The sequence below is a fragment of the Microtus pennsylvanicus genome, chromosome 4 (assembly GCF_037038515.1).
Source record: "Microtus pennsylvanicus isolate mMicPen1 chromosome 4, mMicPen1.hap1, whole genome shotgun sequence".
NCBI classification, from domain to species: domain Eukaryota; kingdom Metazoa; phylum Chordata; class Mammalia; order Rodentia; family Cricetidae; genus Microtus; species Microtus pennsylvanicus.
The window spans coordinates 96,394,833-96,412,862 of record NC_134582.1 but is presented as its reverse complement, the minus strand read 5'-3'; the positions used below and the strand labels follow the sequence as shown (position 1 = coordinate 96,412,862).

At 40.8% G+C, this 18,030-nt stretch overlaps 1 protein-coding gene across 2 annotated transcripts in view; it reads right to left on the bottom strand.

The window, feature by feature from the left end:
- Positions 1-781: 781 nt before the first annotated feature.
- LOC142848192 (enoyl-CoA delta isomerase 2-like) overlaps positions 782-18,030 on the bottom strand; it is a 51,462-nt gene continuing 34,213 nt past the window's right edge. For both annotated transcript variants that reach the window (XM_075969909.1, XM_075969910.1), the window contains exons 3-10: positions 17,381-17,479; positions 15,992-16,180; positions 14,147-14,216; positions 11,660-11,759; positions 10,347-10,467; positions 3,598-3,687; positions 1,707-1,850; positions 782-1,103 (exon numbers count right to left, since the gene is read on the bottom strand). In XM_075969909.1, the coding sequence (XP_075826024.1) occupies positions 948-1,103; positions 1,707-1,850; positions 3,598-3,687; positions 10,347-10,467; positions 11,660-11,759; positions 14,147-14,216; positions 15,992-16,180; positions 17,381-17,479 (969 nt within the window). In that variant the 3' untranslated portion in view covers positions 782-947. The remainder of the gene's footprint in view (positions 1,104-1,706; positions 1,851-3,597; positions 3,688-10,346; positions 10,468-11,659; positions 11,760-14,146; positions 14,217-15,991; positions 16,181-17,380; positions 17,480-18,030) is intronic.

Here is an 18,030-nt window from a genome sequence, read left to right as displayed (position 1 = left end):
TATAAGCCAGCCTCAATGAAATGCTTTCCTTTATAAGAGTTGCTGTGGTCATGCTGTCTCTACACAGCAATTGGAACCCTAACTAAGACAAGAGGCATTGAAAATTATTTTTCTTTTTTGCCAGATGGTTGAAAAAGAAAATGCAACTCAAAGAATACTTCAAGTTGGTGATCCAAAGACTGATAGTGTTTGGCCCAATTTACTCAGTCACCATGTGTGGATGATAAACTGCTTCTGTGGTGTCAGAAACATGATCTCAGCATGTAAGGATGTAGACATTTTTCAGAACAGGTCCCTGCTGTGGAACAATAGATTTTTTTATCCTGTCAATTGTATTATTTGTAATAAAATGCTGATTGGCCAGTAGCCAGGCAAGAAGTATAGGTAGGGTGACAGCAACCAGGCAGGAAGTAGAAGCAGGACAATGAGAATTCTGGGAAGAGGGAAGTTTGAGTCTGTAGTTATGATCCAGACACAGAGAAAACAAGATGTGACAGCCTTGTCGAAAAAGGTACAAAGCCACATGGATAATACAGATAAGAATTATGGGTTAATATAAGTTATAAGAATTAGTTAATAAGAAGATCCTGAGATACTAGGCCAATCAGTTTATAATTGATGTAGACCTCTGTGTCATTTCTTTGGGGCTTAATGGCTGCAGGATCAGGTGGGACAGAAACCTCGGTCAACAGCTCCCCAAGTACACTGTCTTAAAGTTTATACACTCATGTCAAGGGATGTAAGACTTTCTATTACCAAAAACCTACATAAACTCTTAAGACTTGGTATATGAAAGTTTTTATTGGTCAGCGCTGTTAGGCCTTCTTATAATTGCTGTGTTGTTAGTCAAGAAAAAGGCACAGTGAAGGGTGTTCTTCGTATACCAGAAACCCGAAAACACAGAAGGCACATACTTCCTTTGAGAAGTCTAACTGCTGTGGTGGGCTTCACAGCTTTGACTTTCTGGATAAGAAGCTCTTGATAGCGTTGATGTATTCCTCTGACAGCACCATTGCTTTGATGGTACTGCACTCTTCAGCATTAACTGCGTGGAGCTTTTCTTTCTCATTTTTTCTGATTAACTGTTTGGAAATTCTCAGGGACTGATGAAACAAAACCAGCAATAAGTTATTCCAACAGGAATAGGATCAATAAATTCTTGCCATCCACTGTAATTAACTGATCCTTTTAGGTTTTGCTAAGGCATATATATGTATATTAGGGTTTATCTTTAAGGTACACAGAGATGACTCTAAACAGCCCTAGATGGATACAAATCTTCTGGTTCCAGGATCACACACTCAACAGCAAGGATGTAAGAACAATCAGCTATGAGCTACTACCCATATGTACTACCCATACAAACTGATGTTCTATAAAGTGGGGTCTCCTAAATATATTCAACCTCCTCACCTCCCACCTGAATCCCAAAGTAAAAAAGCTGGGTGTCTACTGGCATCCTCATGGAGTTATCACCATAAAGGATTATCATTTGACCTTGTAGCATGGAAATGAAATGTCTATCTGGTAAGTTCTCTTTAAAAAAAAATCACTATTCCCAACATCATAGTAACTTCTAACAAAATCCAGAGGTGCTTCATGCCAACTGAAGACATGTCTTGTCTTCTTAGGATGTGTCTTCCTAAGGCACATTTCCCCTTGGAAAATGATTTCCACATCCCCACAAGTAAAAACCAAATACTTACATTTTGTGGGAGCTTCGCATACACTTTCAGCCTGGTCCAGATTTCTTTCTCAAAAGTGCTGTCAGGAAAAACTTCAGTGACGAGGCCTTGAGCACAGGCTTCTCTTGCTGTGAGCTTCTTCCCAAAGAGAAGCATCTCAGCTGCCTGCAATGCAAAGCAAGATGCAACCTCAGCTTTATAAAAACAGGCTTCAGCTGACTTCAGAACAGCCAGCCACTGGGAGATGCAGATGTACTCATGGCTCTTAAGGTTGCCAGTCTTTCACAGGAACAGGCAAGCCGAAGACCACACTGGACAAAGGTTTTCAAACAGCTGAGACCATAACTGTTTATGTCTGTCTAAAAGTTAGAATGGCAGGTGCTTCTGTGAGGATCTGCATTGGAGAGGCAAGAATGGGAAGCACAGGACTTAAACCCATAGGTGGTGTAGAAGGTCCTTCTGTGTATGTGTAGCTTTTATTGGTTATTGGCTAATGAAAGTGTCTTGGGCCTGCACAGAGAATAGAGGCGGGGGGGGGGGGGAGGAGAGAACTAAACTGAATGCTGTGAGAAAGAAGGGCGTAGTCAGAAGGAGAAGCCTTGGAGTAGCCACCAGAGACAGACACGCTGAAACTTTGCTGGTAGGCCACAACCTTGTGGTGATGCACAGATTAATGAAGATGGGTTACTAAAGATGTAAGAGTTAGACAATAAGAAGCTAGAGCTAATGGGCCAAGTATTGATTTAGATAATATAGTTTCTGTGTGATTATTTTGGGAGTCTGAGCTGCGGGAGCAAACAAACAGCCCTCTTTGCAACACCTAGTAGCTATTAAGCTCTGTAAATGATAACAAAAAAGAGCAGGATAGAACAACAGAATCCATAGGGTCCACCTTTGAGGTTTCCAAAATCCATTCCCTTCCTGGTTGTTGACTCTGAATGTCATCTTTCCCTGCACAGATACTCAGATTACTTTCATGTGAATGAAGGGACATGGGGATAGCTTACATTGCAGTCTATAAAAACCAAAGCAATTGTTCTTTCTATAGTTGCATCTTCTCTTCAAAACACCTAAACAAATTCAAATGTCTAACTTTTAAGAGCTGCTTCTGCTCAACTATTCAAAGTTTACCAGATTAATAACTCAGCCTCTATGACGACAGCCCGGTAAAGTTGAAGTTTGTATGCCCCTGTACTATCTATGTATGTATGTGGGGAAATCCACAGCAAAAAGTCTAATAGTCACCAAATAGGTTCTTTTACCATACTGAGATGGCGACCAATGTCTGCTAAGCCCTTCCCTCTGTCCTTCCTCTCCAGTCCTATCTTCCTTCATGTCCTTGGGGTTATTCCACAGAGGACAAGTAGATGTGCACAAACACAGAGCTAGCTAGACCTGAGCAGTCAGTGGGCTACCTTGGGCATCTCAACACACAGCACAATAACTGGTAAAAGGCAGCTCTGACTGGGAGTCACAGTGACTATGACTATGGAGCTGCTAAAAGCTGGCAACTTCTTGAATTCGCATGGCTCCAAAGAGAAGATGTCACCATGTTATCTTGGAGGATGTTGCTCATCCACACAGTTTGGTGGTTTTGAGCTGATCACATCTGTAAAGACTTCCTAGTCCTGGGCCTACAAGGACTGTCACACAGCTGTGGAAGACAAGGTCTTCTGCTGCCACCAGTGCTCCAGCTCTAGGTCACCAACTGTCAGACACAGTCCCTGCATGATGAACTGCAGAGCAAATATCCTGACCCTTCCCTTACATCGGTTCTCCCCTTGGTCTGGGTTTTCCATATTGCAGAGCAAATAGTCATCCTGCAAATATTGCCCCAGGGAAAGAAGACAGAGTACAGGATTGCCTTGGCAACAAAGACAACACACTGCATTTTAAGTTTTTTCTAAGTTACCTTTGCTGAGCCCATTATCTTCGGAAATGTGTACGAGGAGCATGCTTCTGAGCACTGGCCAAGGGAAGTAAACGGAGTATGAAATGTTGCCTAGTTGGGATTAAGGAAGAACAGAAAAGCATTAAGGTATATAGATGTTAGTCTATAATTCAACTCTGACAAAGTTATGTAATTACTATTTAATCTTAAATTCACATTCTGGCCTAGCACTTAACCATCTTATGCCTCAGCCTCTGAGGGCAGGGATTACAGGATTGTACAACTGTGTCTAGCTCAGTATTCCTAAGAGGATATTTAAATTAAACTTATGTGTTATACTATGAATACACAATTCATTTCTAGTGTGTTATCAATGGGGTTTTACAAATATGTAAATTATGTTGCCACCAACAATTTGAGCTGAGTAAATATTTAGTACACCAAAAGCCCCTTATGGTCCTTGTGGGCAGCCCTTCCTTCTAACATTCCCATGCATCACTATCTCCTCTCTGTCCCTGCTGTCTCTCCCTCCAGCCATTTTTTTAGAAGGTCACATGCATGGAATCCTACATACAATAGATCTTTGTTTCTTGCTCCTGTCCCTTGGCATAAGGTTTGGGAGTCACTCATGCACTGCACATTGGTGGCCTCTTTCTCATCATTGCTGCTCTTAACCCTGTGTACGTGGCATCACTTAACGACCTATATGCCACTTAACACTTTTACTAATGTTTCCAGCACTTTGTTCATTATCAGTAGGGTTAGTCACAACCATGGAACTTGTTATAATATATAAAATTCCCCCTTTTCAAAAATACCTCAGCTATGTTTTAAAACAAATCCTTTTCAGATTTGTTATACTAAAAAGCAAGTAGATGTGAGTAGAGTAGCCATGCATCAACACCCCATACTGAGACAGGAGAGCCCCACTTTGTCCATGCCCTTATTCAGCTTTCCTAGGAGAACTCCCTGTAGCCCACACACATCACTATGAACATAGTGCTGTCTCTTATGTTTTCAGTTCACTCGTTAGCAGTAGCCTCAGAGTCCAGCTCTTCCAGACCACCTCCAGTGTGCGAGGAAGAAATGCATAGGGAAGCAAAGCTGAGCATATACTTTCTGTTTGAGGGTAAACACTCATACACATGATCTGAAGGTCAAGTTCTTTACTGTTTTGTTCACTCTAATTCTTCCGCTATGGCTTCTTCTATTCTTTTCTGCTTTAATTCTCTGTGCCAATTCTTTCTTGCTTCTCAGTTTACCTAGCTTAAATCCCCCCCTTTTAAACAGGAGGCTTAAGGTAAAAAGAACAAAGTTACAGGAATTACATCTCATTGGTCATAGCACACTCCTTAGGTAAACGATAAGGAGACAAGCCATTTACCATATACCATGGCCCTCAAAGTTTCAAGGTTCCAGGTCTAAGACTGACAAGGGGCTGGGGACACAGTGCCTGGGTGAGACAAGCTGCAGAGAGATCTGAACAGAGAGTCAGATCTTATCAGTCAGACTTAGCAAAAGAAGGATTGGCATGGTTTTTTAGGTTGCTTTGTGTTAGTAACTTTGCTTAGATATCTGCAACTCTGACTGTGTGCATATCTGTAAATTTTTTTAACATATGATCCATATACAGAAACATTTAGTCTAGTTTGAACTTGCTCTGAGGTGAAAATGAGTTAATTGTGTATACTTTGAGTAAAAGGAACAGAGCTGGCTTGTGTTTTACAGTCCCTGTGGGACAGTAGATCTAGTTATGAAACATATCCTAGTATACTTTCTATATATCAAAATTACATAACTTAATGAGAAGTCATCTTCCTGACCACCCATGGATATATGTGCCCATAAGATTGAGATGCAATTGTTGGATTATATATGCATATCATATGAAGTTACACACTTCAGTGCAGGTATTGGGGAGACACCATAGCTGCTTTAGCAAATATGAAATTATAGATTGGAGTAATATTTCCCATAGGCCCTGCCTGGATGGTATTTTCCCCTATCAGAGAATTATTCCTCTAGTGGGTTGACATCTGAACATTAGTTGTCACCTACTGTATACATTCACGGCACTTGATAATATGGCCTTTATGACAAATGATGTTGAGAATCTTGATGTCTACTTCTGGCTGTGTGTAGTAGCATCTTTGGTAAAGTAACTTCTAACATATTTCCCACTAATTTTTGTTTGTTTGTTCTTTTGTTTTGAGGCAGGGTTTTTCTATGTAGCCCTTGCTTTACTGGAACTTTCTCTGTAGACCAGGTGGGTCTTAAACTCACCAAAACCAACTGTCTTTGCCTCTTGAGTGCTGAGATTAAAAGTGTATGCCACCACTACCTGGCATTTCCCACTATTTTAAAATGTTTATTATTTGCTTTCTTATTTTTGAATTGTAAGAATTCTTATAGATACAGGTTATAAGTAAGTATCATGGAAAGAATTTCTGCTAGTCTACGGCTTATCTATCTCTTTAAATAAAAACAATGTTCTGGATAAAGGGTCTTTATGAAACGTAGCACAGGCTGGTCTCAAACTTAAACAGTTCTCTTGCCTCAGACTCCTAGAAGCATGCTGGGATTATAGGGATGAGTTGTCATACCCTCTTGGCCTTTTGGAGGTAGGGATGAGTAAGAGTGTGGAAGAACATCCTATGTAGTCCAGGCTAGCCTTGTTAGGTAGCTAAAAATGACCTTGAGTTCTTGATGGTCTAGTTCTTCTTCCTAAGTCCTGAATTGTATCCCTTTATCATCATATACAGTTTCTTTTTGCATTACAAAAACTTCAAGTTCCATTTATTTGTTTATTTACATGTATATATGCATGGGAGCATGAACACTTATATGGATGAAGACCAGAGATCAATTTGCTGCAGTTCTTTTTCTCCTTTCATTATGTGCAGTGCAGGCATTGAATTTAGGTTGTTGTGAGGACTAGTTTCATATTAACTTGATCCAAGCTAGAGTTACCTGAGGAGACAGAACTGCACTTGAGAAAAAGCTCTCGTAAGGTTGGCCTGTAGGCAACTCTGTAGATTAATGCCTTGATTGATGATTGATGTGGGAGGGGTAATCCCACAGAGAGTGGTGCTACCTCTTGGCTGATGGTCCTGAATGGTATAAGAAAGCAGGCTGAGCAAGCCGTGAAGAACAGGCTAGTAAGCAGCACTCTTCCACGGTCTCTGCATCAACTCCTGCTGCCTGGTTCTTGCCCTGTTGGAGTTCCTGTCTTTACTTCCTTCAGTGATGGACTGGGATGTGGAACTATAAACCAAATAAGCCCTTTCCTTCCCAACTTGCTTTGCCATGGGGTTTCATCACAGTAATAGAAAATCTTAAGACAGCATAATTAGTAGCAAATACCTTCACTACCTAAACTCTCTTGCCTAGACCCCAGAGTGTAGGCTATTTTAAATGTTCTCTTTCATGGTTTAAGGAGCCATTAGGTTTCATTTCTTGCATGCTATTTATTTCTCCTCACTGTCAGTTTTTATACTAGATTCTTGATCAATTGCTTTATAGATTTAGTTTAAAAATATTTTGAAGTGAGCAGCTTTTGTTGGATGACTTGAAATATTGTTTTCTCAATCTTCCATTTGTCCCGATTTCACCCTAGAGATCTTCTGGCTGGCTTCAGATTCTAGAGTTACTTTCAACATTGGTGGTTTAGATGATAAGTATGCTCATTTTTTCTATACTTAAGGAAAACATGTTATGAGAAAGGGTTTTACTCCATAGCCCAGATAGGCTAGCCGTGAACTCATGATAATCTTTCTGCCTCAGCTTTCCAAGTGCTTGTAAGTACAAACCAACACCCCATCTATTTATGTATTTTGTGAAGAATAATAAATTTATGAAATAAGTATACAAATACTTAATTTCTAGTAGTAAGACAGTAGTTATTTTAATAAGTATTTGTGAGTACATAGATAAAGGTAGCATATGAATAAAACCATAAAATAATCTCATTAATGTCACTTTTCTTTTACCCAGAAACCTTAGTAAGAAAATGCACTTCAGGAATATAATTAGACAACGTAGCTTTAAGAATATAATCAGAAAAGCAGTCATGGCTAACTTAACATAAATAGGTACATAGGAACTTGGCAACAAGCAGTTCCTATTTCCAAAGATGGAATAGTGGATGCAGTTAAAGGGCTGAGGCTCTAGCGATGAACTGATTTAAGGCTTTGGGGCAGTCCCACACCCTCTCTGTAATAGTATTCTCTATCTGTAGCTTAGTATGATCTTATAAGGCTGCTGTGTGTATTGTATAAAATGTGTATGTGTATTATGTGTATTAACAGAGTACCTAAGCACTATGAACACGCAAACATCTGTTTGAACAAATTTAAAACTCACATGGAAACAGTACATTTGCTGGTAGAGAAGCTACTAGCATATTTAGTTGCTAGTATTTAAGACCAGTATCCATCACAGACAACAGCTTAGTGATAGGCATTTTAATAGGGTTGAATGTGAGCCTCTTGTTCACTACAGTATTTGTTTATGAAGTCAATAAAAACCCAGGGAATCTCTTCAGTAGTTAGCCAAGAAACTTTGGCCCTTCCTAAGGAGAAAGCAGCAGAAGAACCTGGGGGCTGCTGATCTATGATTCTGGGGTAATTACTAAGATAACTGTCATCACATCTGTGTTTACAACATCAAAACTTAGAAACATCCTAAGGTTTCAGAAGCCAGGCACTGGTGAGATTTGCTAAGCTACAGAAACCAAATGCTTGCACTAGTTTATATCTGAGTGATAAAATGAGTGATTTTTCCCTAATTAACAAATTTTGGGATGCATATTTAAGATAGGTATATACACACACAGAGAGAGTAAAACTGCTGCTTTAGTGAAACTAATAAACTCATATATTCACATCCAGGTATACCAATTATCTATTCATTAGCCCAAGTTCTTGTATAAATTCCACTATGATTGACTACAGTTCTCACACAGCAAGTTAGAGGCTCAGCATCATGTATCTGTGACTATGTATCCTTTGAACTATATGTCCCTAATCCTCCCACTCCCATCCATCATCCTATAGATTAGTAAATGTGAGAGTCCCCTCTGTGTGCTGTGATTACAATTAATGAATAAAGAAACTGCCTTGGCCTGTTGATAGGGCTGAACTTAGGTAGATGGGGAAAACTAAACAGAATGCTGGGAGGAAGATGGCAAAGTCAGAGAGATTATGGGGCCACTGCCAGAGTCGGCCATGCTGAAACTTTGCCTGTAAGCCACAACCTCGTGGTGATGTACAGATTAATGGAAATGGGTTAAATTAAAATATAAGAGTTAGTCAATAAGAAACTAGAGCTAATGGGCCAAGCACTGTTTTAAATAATATAGTTTCTGTGTGATTGCTTCAAATATAAGCTAGCCTGGCCGCCGGGAAGAACAAGTGGCTCACTCCCCTGTAACAATTAGTTTTTCTTAAATGGTACTGGTGATCCAAAACAGAGCCTTTCCCTTCTTAGTTTACTGATCAACACGTACATTTCCTGTGTGTGTGTTTCGGTTTTTCAAGACAAGGTTTTGCTGTAGTTTTAACAGCCTATCCTGGATGTTTATTTTTTCCTTTTTTTTTTGTAGTTTCTATACTTTTGGAAATTTTAAGTTTGGCCATAACAGAAAAATACTATGGTTAAAAAGAATAAAGCAAAAATACAAGGTGGGCATGGCAGAATCTACCTTTAATCAAAGCAACTGGGAGGAGAGGCAAGAGTATTTCTGTGAGTTCAAGGCCAGCCTGGTCTACCTACACTGTGAGTTCTAGGAAAGCTAGTGTGACACAATGAGACTCCCTCTTTCTCTCTCTGTCTCTGTCTGTCTCTCTCTGTCTTTCTCGCTCTCTCTCACACACACAAACACATGCACAAACACACACGAAGGCAAACACACGCTCAATACAGTGGTGAACACAAGGCTGAACTATGTTAAAGTCTTAGAATTTCTTAGGCTTCAGTTTCTTTTTCTAAAAAGGAAGGAGAACAATGAATGACCAAAGTCCCTTCTTAATCTAGAATCCTAAATACTAGGATTCCTGAACTAGGAAAAGAGGTTCAAGCAATCCTGCAAGCTGTCCATCATCTCCTGACCATTTTTGAGTAATATGAAAACTGAAAATGGAACAGCTATGTAGTGTGATTAAAATACAGAACCATTAGAGTTGGGGCAATGTTTGCAATGGCAGTGTTTAGAAAAAATAATTAACAATGACGTAAGAATACAAACTGTCAAGTTAGACTGAGTCTTTAAAAACTATCTAAATGACTACATTCTACTGCTGTCTTGTTTTGGTTTCTGTTGCTGTAATAAAACACTGACCAAAAGCAACTTGGGGAGGAAAGGGTATATTTGGATTATAGGTAACAGTTCACTGTTGAGGAAAATCAAGGCAAGAACTCAAGAATCAGGGGCAGGAGCCATGGAGAAACAATGCTTATTGGCTGTCTCCTCACAGCTTGCTCAGTCTGCTTTTTACCACAACCCAAGATTACCTGCACAGTGGTGGTACTGCCCACAGTGGGCAGGGCCCTCCCACATCAATCATTAACCAAGTAAATGTACCACAAACATGACCAATCTGTTAGAAAAAATTTCCCAGGTTAGACTCTCTGTTTAAAAGTAACTATTTTGTGTCAAGTTGACAAAAAACTAACCAGCACAGCCATTAACCCCTTGTAATATACTGAAGAATAGTCACAATAAAGAATGGAGGTACTTACGGATTGACCTGTGCTTGCACAAGTAGACTTACCCTGTCTGATGCATAGACAGCATCAAACAGTCCCAGAAGGGCTACAGGGATTCCTATAGCTGGCCCATTTACTACTGCAACCAGAGGCTTTGGAAAGTCTATAAAAGTGCTTACAAATTCCCTAAAGAAATGGAAAGAGAAAATCATTAAACATCCCTAAGTGGCACCACTAACTATAGAAAGGAATGTATAAATCTGATATGATATCAATCTATAGGGACACCTCTGCTGATTGGCCCAGGATTCCTGTAAACCTAATGGAATATCAGGTCATGACTCCTAGAGGCTAAGGCCAGTTCACATCTTGGGCACTGAATTCAGGACTGTGGGTCAGCTGTGACCTGAGACATAATGGTGAGTGACTACATGCATAGCTGCATATCATAGCTCAGGGGGACTGAGAGACTTGGCAGAACTGGGATAGGAAGGTGAAGCCCCAACCCTCCTTCAACAGCTTTCAAGACTCCTTCCAGTGCACAGCCAGCATCTGCAGACACTGTCTATTCACCCTGCTGCGTGGGAACTCAGACTCCCTCTGCCTCTTCCTCACCTTACACTTTCCACTTAACCTCATCAGACTACAGGATGAAGAGAGGGATCTATCTGGAATCATGATTAAGTGCATCAACACGGACAAGTGGTCATTTTACTGATGTGGGGGGCAGTGAGGAGATGACTCATTGGTTAAAGCATTTGCCACCTAAGTGTGAAGATTGGAGTAGAATTTGAATTCTCGGAACCTCCATAAATTCTGGGTGGTCTTGGAGACATACTTGCTAGTTGTAAGTAAACTTGACACAAGCCTGAGGCATTTGGGAAAAGAGCCTCTCAGTTAAGAAAGTGCTTACATGGTTTTGGGCTATAGGCAAGTCTGTGGTGCATTTTCTTAATTAGTGATTGATGTGGGGGGGGGGCAGACCATTGCGGGTGATTCCACCTTTGGGTCGGCAGTCATGGAAGCTATAAGAAAGCAGGCTGAGCAATCCAGGAGGGTGCAAGCCAATGAGCAGTACTCCTCCATGATCTTTGGATTGGTTCCTGCCTTCAGGTTCCTGCACTTGTTTCCTTTGATGACGAATCATCAGGTGCAAATAAAAAAGAATTTCCTCTCCAAGTGTTTTTGGTCCTAGTATTTTCTCAGAGCAACAGAAATCAGAACTATGACCAAAAGCAATGCAGAAAATGTCTGACATCAACCCCAGAGTCCACATGAACATGTAGGCACTATACCCACATATATGCTCACAACAATGACACATGAAATTGGGGAGCAAAGAAGTAACCCTCTAGGAATGAACAAATGTGACTCTTACCTCAGAGACTCAGGACCCTTCTTAGCTACCTCCTCCATGCCACCAGGGACTCTTGTGAAGTTAGTTATGTCATTCCCACTGCAGTAATAGTCACCAGCTCCTGCGAACAGTCAATCAACAGAGCCATGATTCCTTCATGTTCCAACTCATTCTAGAGTTATGTGCATCTGCTGTGTGCAGGGCTCAGCCAGTCACTAGCAGAACACGAGTGAACCTCTTTTACACACTAGGGACTAGCAAGGCATGAGTGTTAAAGAACCTAAGTAAATGCAGATGGTGTGACTAGAACATGGCAGATGGCCACGTGGTATGACTATGGAGCAGGCTCAGTCTATTGTGGTGTTTAGTGTGGAGCTCACACAGGAAGGGGCAGCTGGACTAAGATCTGAACAACAGGCAAGGCTAGCAGAGATGAAACAGTGCACATGAGATTCTGTGTCTGTGGTCTCCAGGGTCTACACAACAGGCCTAAAGAAGAGCGCCCAGCGCTGAAGCAGAGAAAGATCGGGGGGGGGGGCTGCTATAGTCAAGATGAGTGGAGAGACTGTGTGGAACTGTCTAGATTACAGTAAGAACCATTATCTCTATATTAAGAGTCACTGAAGTTGTGTGATTATTTAAGTACTGTTTGTCTACAATGAAATGATTTCTTCTTAATCACTTTAGTTTTGAGACAGGATCTGAAGAAACTCAGGTTGGCTTCAAACTCACCATAAGCTGTGGATAACCCTGAGGGGCTGATTTTCTGCCCCTACCTCTTCATTGCCAGTTCTGAAGTCCTGTGTCAAAATACCATGCTGGGGATCAAACCCAGGGATTTCTACTTGATAGGCAAGCATTCCATTTCAGGCTACTTCCTTAGCACCCTTAAATAGTTTTGATAACTGTAAATATCAGGGTTTTCCCAGACCAAAAGAAGACACAATGGTTCTTATTTATGTGCATAGGATACATTCCAAGATGGTCCACAAATCCCTGAAACAGGGGGATGGTCATCAGGCTTTCAATATGTATCATGTATTTCCTTTCCAGTTGATCCTACATACCCTCAGGTTTTACATCTATGGATCCAACCAGCAGAAAATATTTGTGGAACAATAAGAAGAAAAAAACACCCATGTATACTGAATATTCATGGACTTTTTCCCTTTTGACCATTCTTTCCTAAAGTATGTAATGTGTACTGACATAGTATCTTTCTTGTTAGGCATTATGACATCCAGAGTGGACACAAGATACCTGCAATGTGTGGCCCTTCTATTCAGATACCACATGATTAAACCAGCAGAAAATATTTGAGGACCAAAAAAAATCATGAACACTGAATATTCGTGGACTTTTTCCCTTTGACCTTTCTTTCCTAAACAATGTAATGAGTACTGACATAGTATCTTTCTTGTTAGACATTATGACATCCAGAGTAGATTCAAGATACTTGGGATGTGTGGCCCTTCTATGGAGATACCTCATGATTCTACACAGGGAACATGAGTGTGAACAGTACTATTTTGATGAGAGTAGTGGAACTAATTCTCAGAGGGTGTTGAGGGTGACTGTATGTGCATACCTGTAACAAAGTTCAACATATAATTAGGCAAGATATTTACAGTTGCAAACTTTAATAATAACTATATATTATATAATTTGTAGGGATAAGTCCCGCCCCTTAGGGGGCGTGTTCGCCTCGGGCTAATGTTTGCCTATAAATTTGGCGAGCATGCTCCCAGCCGCTGCTTCTGCTTTCCTGGACTCCACGGGAATGGTGGTTCTGTAAGTCTATTTCTACATTAAAGCTATATATATATATATATATATATATATATATATATATATATATATTTACAATCTGTCTGCATTCATTTACGCCGTTACAATAATGAGTTATTTAAAACATACTGTTAGTTTCCTAGAAATTCCTACTTATTTCTAGATCAGGGATGACAACAGATAACTCAAATTTTGGGAGGAAAACCCCTGAAAGGAGCATTCAGTTAAGAGGGACGACTGTACTGATGCCTCAGAATGCACCAGATGCTCTCTCTACCCTGCCATCCCAGCTGCTGGGGGCCTTCATATCCAGACTCCATCAGTCAACAGAGCAGAGCTTCTCTCCAGTACTAGAGGACGTATGTAAATTAAACTGAGCAATATGCACTCTTACGTTTCATAATTTCACTAAGCAATTCTGTATATCTGCATGTATAAAAAATGTCTTTTCATTGTCGAGCAGAATTCTACAAACAGAAGTCAACCTGTTTGTGGATGGATGAGTTGTTTTCTGTTGTGACTCTTGTGAGTCAGACAGCATGAGCTTTACTATGTTAGGTTGGGACTGACGAAAGAGTGGTTATAACATGTGCATCATAACATGGTCCATTTATACATCAATCACTGGAGTGCTGGGAAAGACCTTCAGTCAGCATCAGTTCTACCTTGTAAGAAATTCCCTGAAATAGAAAGTGAATGAGTCCATGAAAATGGTCTTACCTGTGAAAACGGTTATGGCTGAGTTGTCTGTGCTGGCGTTTTTAAGTGCAAGCATAATGTCCTGATACATCTATGTGAACAGAAAGACAGGGAAGGGAACAGTAAAAATGAGATCCATCGTCCAGTGGACTGAGCTGCTGTATCGGTCTGCAAACTTTCTTTCAATCGAGTGCCAAAGTAATTTTTTTAAAAGACCTACTTATTTCAGTTTATTTCATGAGTGTTTTGCCTTGTGTATGTTTGTACAGTGCCTCGGACCTGGTGCTTTTGGAGGTCTGAAGGAGGTGTCAGATCTGCTGTGACTGAAGGGACAGATGAATGTAAAGCACCGTGTTTGGCTGGGAAACTTAGGAGACATGAGTGCTCTTAAGCACTGAGCCATCTCTCAAGTCCCAATAATTGTATTTTGATGATGAAAAAAGAGGCTGCCTGAGAGGATTTCCACTCCTCTAACAATGGCTGGGTGCACATGATGTACAGGTGCTGTGGCAGATGCACCAAATAACCACTTTGTCCAAAGGTGAGCAAGAGAGACATAGTTCCTGAGCTTTGCAGCTGGACAGTGACTGTGCTCCGACAGGGATGGAGTGATGGAAGCCCATGGGGTAGCACAAAGCTTGCTAGAACTTCTGAGGTTGCTACAGCAGGTGAGAGGAAAGGTAGCTAAGAAAACAGTCCGTAAAACAGCTTCTCAGCTGTCACTTCAAGGGAGGGGAAGTGTACTGTGCAGTCTGGGAAGCCAAAACTAATGCAAAGGCTGGATTTCTGGGCCTCTCCGTGCGGGGATACAAAGGCACTGGCCCTGATTTCTCTGAAAATCTTGCCATAGTTTTAATGTGTTTTCAAAATTGGTATAGATTTTATGAAAACTGTACTAAAAAATTTGTATTGATCTTATTAATGATTCAATGTGGGAAAGAGTTATGAGGAGGGTGGGTATTTCTAATGACACCAGAAAAATAGAAGCATGAACTTAATACGTGAATAATGATGAGACTGTTTTTCTTAAGGCAGGGGACAGAAAATAATTCCTGAGAATTACAGCAGCCAAGGTTACTAGGTAGAGCTGGAGCCAGGAATGTGGTGGATCAATTTAGATTCTCCTGTTTACCAGCTATAAGAACTTAGCAAGTTACATCTCACCCTGCTCAACTAGTCTATTAAGTAAGTGTGTCAGGGTCCTCTGTTCAGTAAAGACCTGAGTCTTGTTTCAAAGTGTAGCTGTACTCCCCAGTTAACATAGAGGTAACTCGGAACAAGCAAATACCGAGTTCTCAGAATAAAGTGCCTTAAAAATTTGAAGGTTCAGTAGCTGCTTTACAAGATCCTTAAAGCTTCAAATGAGCCTGCTGTCCCGTACTGCAGATGGCAGCCTTCACCTCCAAGCACCTGATAAACCCCTGTAATCAGGGGGAGGGGATCCAGTGATTGACTTATTATCAATGTAGTTCTGGGGAAATTCAAATATACCCTGTGAAGCAGCTCATTCAACAGGGCTATTACTGCTCTGCTGAAGATGGAGTCTCTCTCTGCAGTTCCCTGCAGGTGCACACAAGCATGGTCCATGGGTATGGAAAAGACTCAGATTTTACAATTCCCTAAGGGGTTTCTGTGCATCTCTATCCATGATCTTTCATTTAGACTGATTTAACTGATTTGTGCTTTCATTCATAGCAAAGCTTCACTGCCTTTGGCATATGTAGAACCTACTAGAAACTCCCCAGTTCTAAACAATGTCTGACTCTGCTGAGTTAAGTCAGATGCTCTAATCTACAAAAATAGGAATAGTGCTGAAATTCTACAGTTGCATGAAAGAATGAAATAGAGAAAATAGAGGAGCATCACCTCTGAAGTTATGGCATTCTTTTTGGAGGGCCGATTGAACATGATCTTCGTGATGCCATCTGCAGAGGTTACCACAATGTCCTTAGACTCATGGACTTTCTCATTATCTCTACTTTTTCCCTTGCTAGAGGCTTCAGATGAGGGACTCAAACTGGATACCAGATCCACATAGTTCTGCTTGGCAGTTTCCTGAAGAGTAGATGACAAAGACCTTTAGCATTTAAAATAAGCAACATGAGAAACATACAATGCTAATAAACATCACTATGTGATCAAGAGCAGAGTCTTTGATTCAACAGAGGTGCATTGCAATTTACAAGGTTGTGGGAGAGGAGACTCATGTGTGTAATTCCAGCCACTGGGAGGCTGAGGCAGGCAGATTTTTGAGTTCAAGTCCAATCTAGACTGCAATAGTTGAAGAGTCCAAGAATAAGAATATAGAAAGGTAGATACCAGAAATAAGAATATATAAATAAAAAATTACAAGTTGTAAGCCTAGGAGAATGAGAGCAGGCTGTTAGCAGCTTTCTCAACAGCTTAAAGATTAACTATTAATAGTAGGTTACTTCATTTTATAATCCATAGTTCGACCTGAGAGGCTGAAACAGCCCTGGCTCTGCAAACCGAGCGTCACTCTGCAAACTGAGCATCAGCTTTTAGTTAAATCCCTGGCCACTCATGACCAGCAATTGATGTGAGCTGAGTTAACTTTTAAATGATGGGATGTACGTGACTTTTGACTTTTTGGTTGTGTATTTTCCAATACGCTTCCCTGCCATGAGAAACTGACAGTATCAAGGAGGTGCAGAGCCTTGGTTAACACTATCAAGGACTAAATACAATGATGAGGTTAACTAAAATCTCTGTAAAATGACATTGGAAAGAAGGGCAATATGTGTCTACATATTTCATCTCCAGATTGTAAAAATTTCTTTCTTGGTGCCTAATACAATACTGTTGTGTCTCAGGTAAGGAGAGTCAGGAAGAGGGAGAAAAGTAGGAGAGGGCTACTCGTGGGTGGGGCAGTTAGAACACGTTAGGCACTCTTCAGTTTTTCTTATAAAAATGGGGGCGGGGGGTTCAAAAAATTGTCTTTTGCCACAGCCTTTCAAGCCCAAACTCTGGCTGTGGTCTCAGCTAGCTGATAAAATTTTGTGCCCCATACAGATTTATTTTTTTAAGTTTTAATTTTTTTTCCTGGAATAACGTTTGCTTCTATTAGTAGACTTGGGTGTCTGTCCCCATCTTTGTGTGAACTGCTGCCATCCCCCTGGTGGACCCAAGATAGTGCGGGGGCAAAATAAAGGAATTTTAAAGACTCACTCAATGATTTGCTGGGGATGGGTAAACATTTATTGAACTCTGGTTATTAACAGGACACAAACTTACCTTTGGGAGGCTTCCAAGGACATTCCATGCTTCCCACTTGGCTTTATTGACTAGGTCAAATACTCCTGGCTTAGGCATATTACAGGGTCCATCTGTGGCCTACAAAGAACACACGGTAATTAATGTGGAATAGAAATCTTTTGAGAAAGTGGTCCTAGAAGCTAAGAATTCATCAGTTTGGTATCCCTGATCAGATGTTAAAAGTGAAAACACCGAGCCAATTTTTAAGTCACAACATTTGAAAGTCCACACTGTCTTCTAAAGTCCTCTCTATGGGGACAGAACCAGGAATTTACGGGTAAACTCCTGCTAACTGCTCAAAGGGCTGTAGCTGGTGCAGGTAGGGATGGGGTCTTCAGTTCCTGGTCCTCAGGAAGCTTAGCTAAATGACACTCCAGGAAATACAAAGAAAACTGATTTTGTGAGGGCAGGTAGGATGGGTATCTTGAAATGAATTAACACCCAACTCAGCTACTTTTCAAAAGAGATTTTCAAGCAATTTCAAATGTATAAATTTTGCCCTAGAGTCATTTAGTGGAGGACAGAGGAGTCTTGGAGATGACAGGAAGTGGAGGCTTTGCTCATCGAAAGTCACCCACTGTAGTCAGTCATCTGGGAGGTTACAGGAAACCGAGCCCACAAAGGGCTGC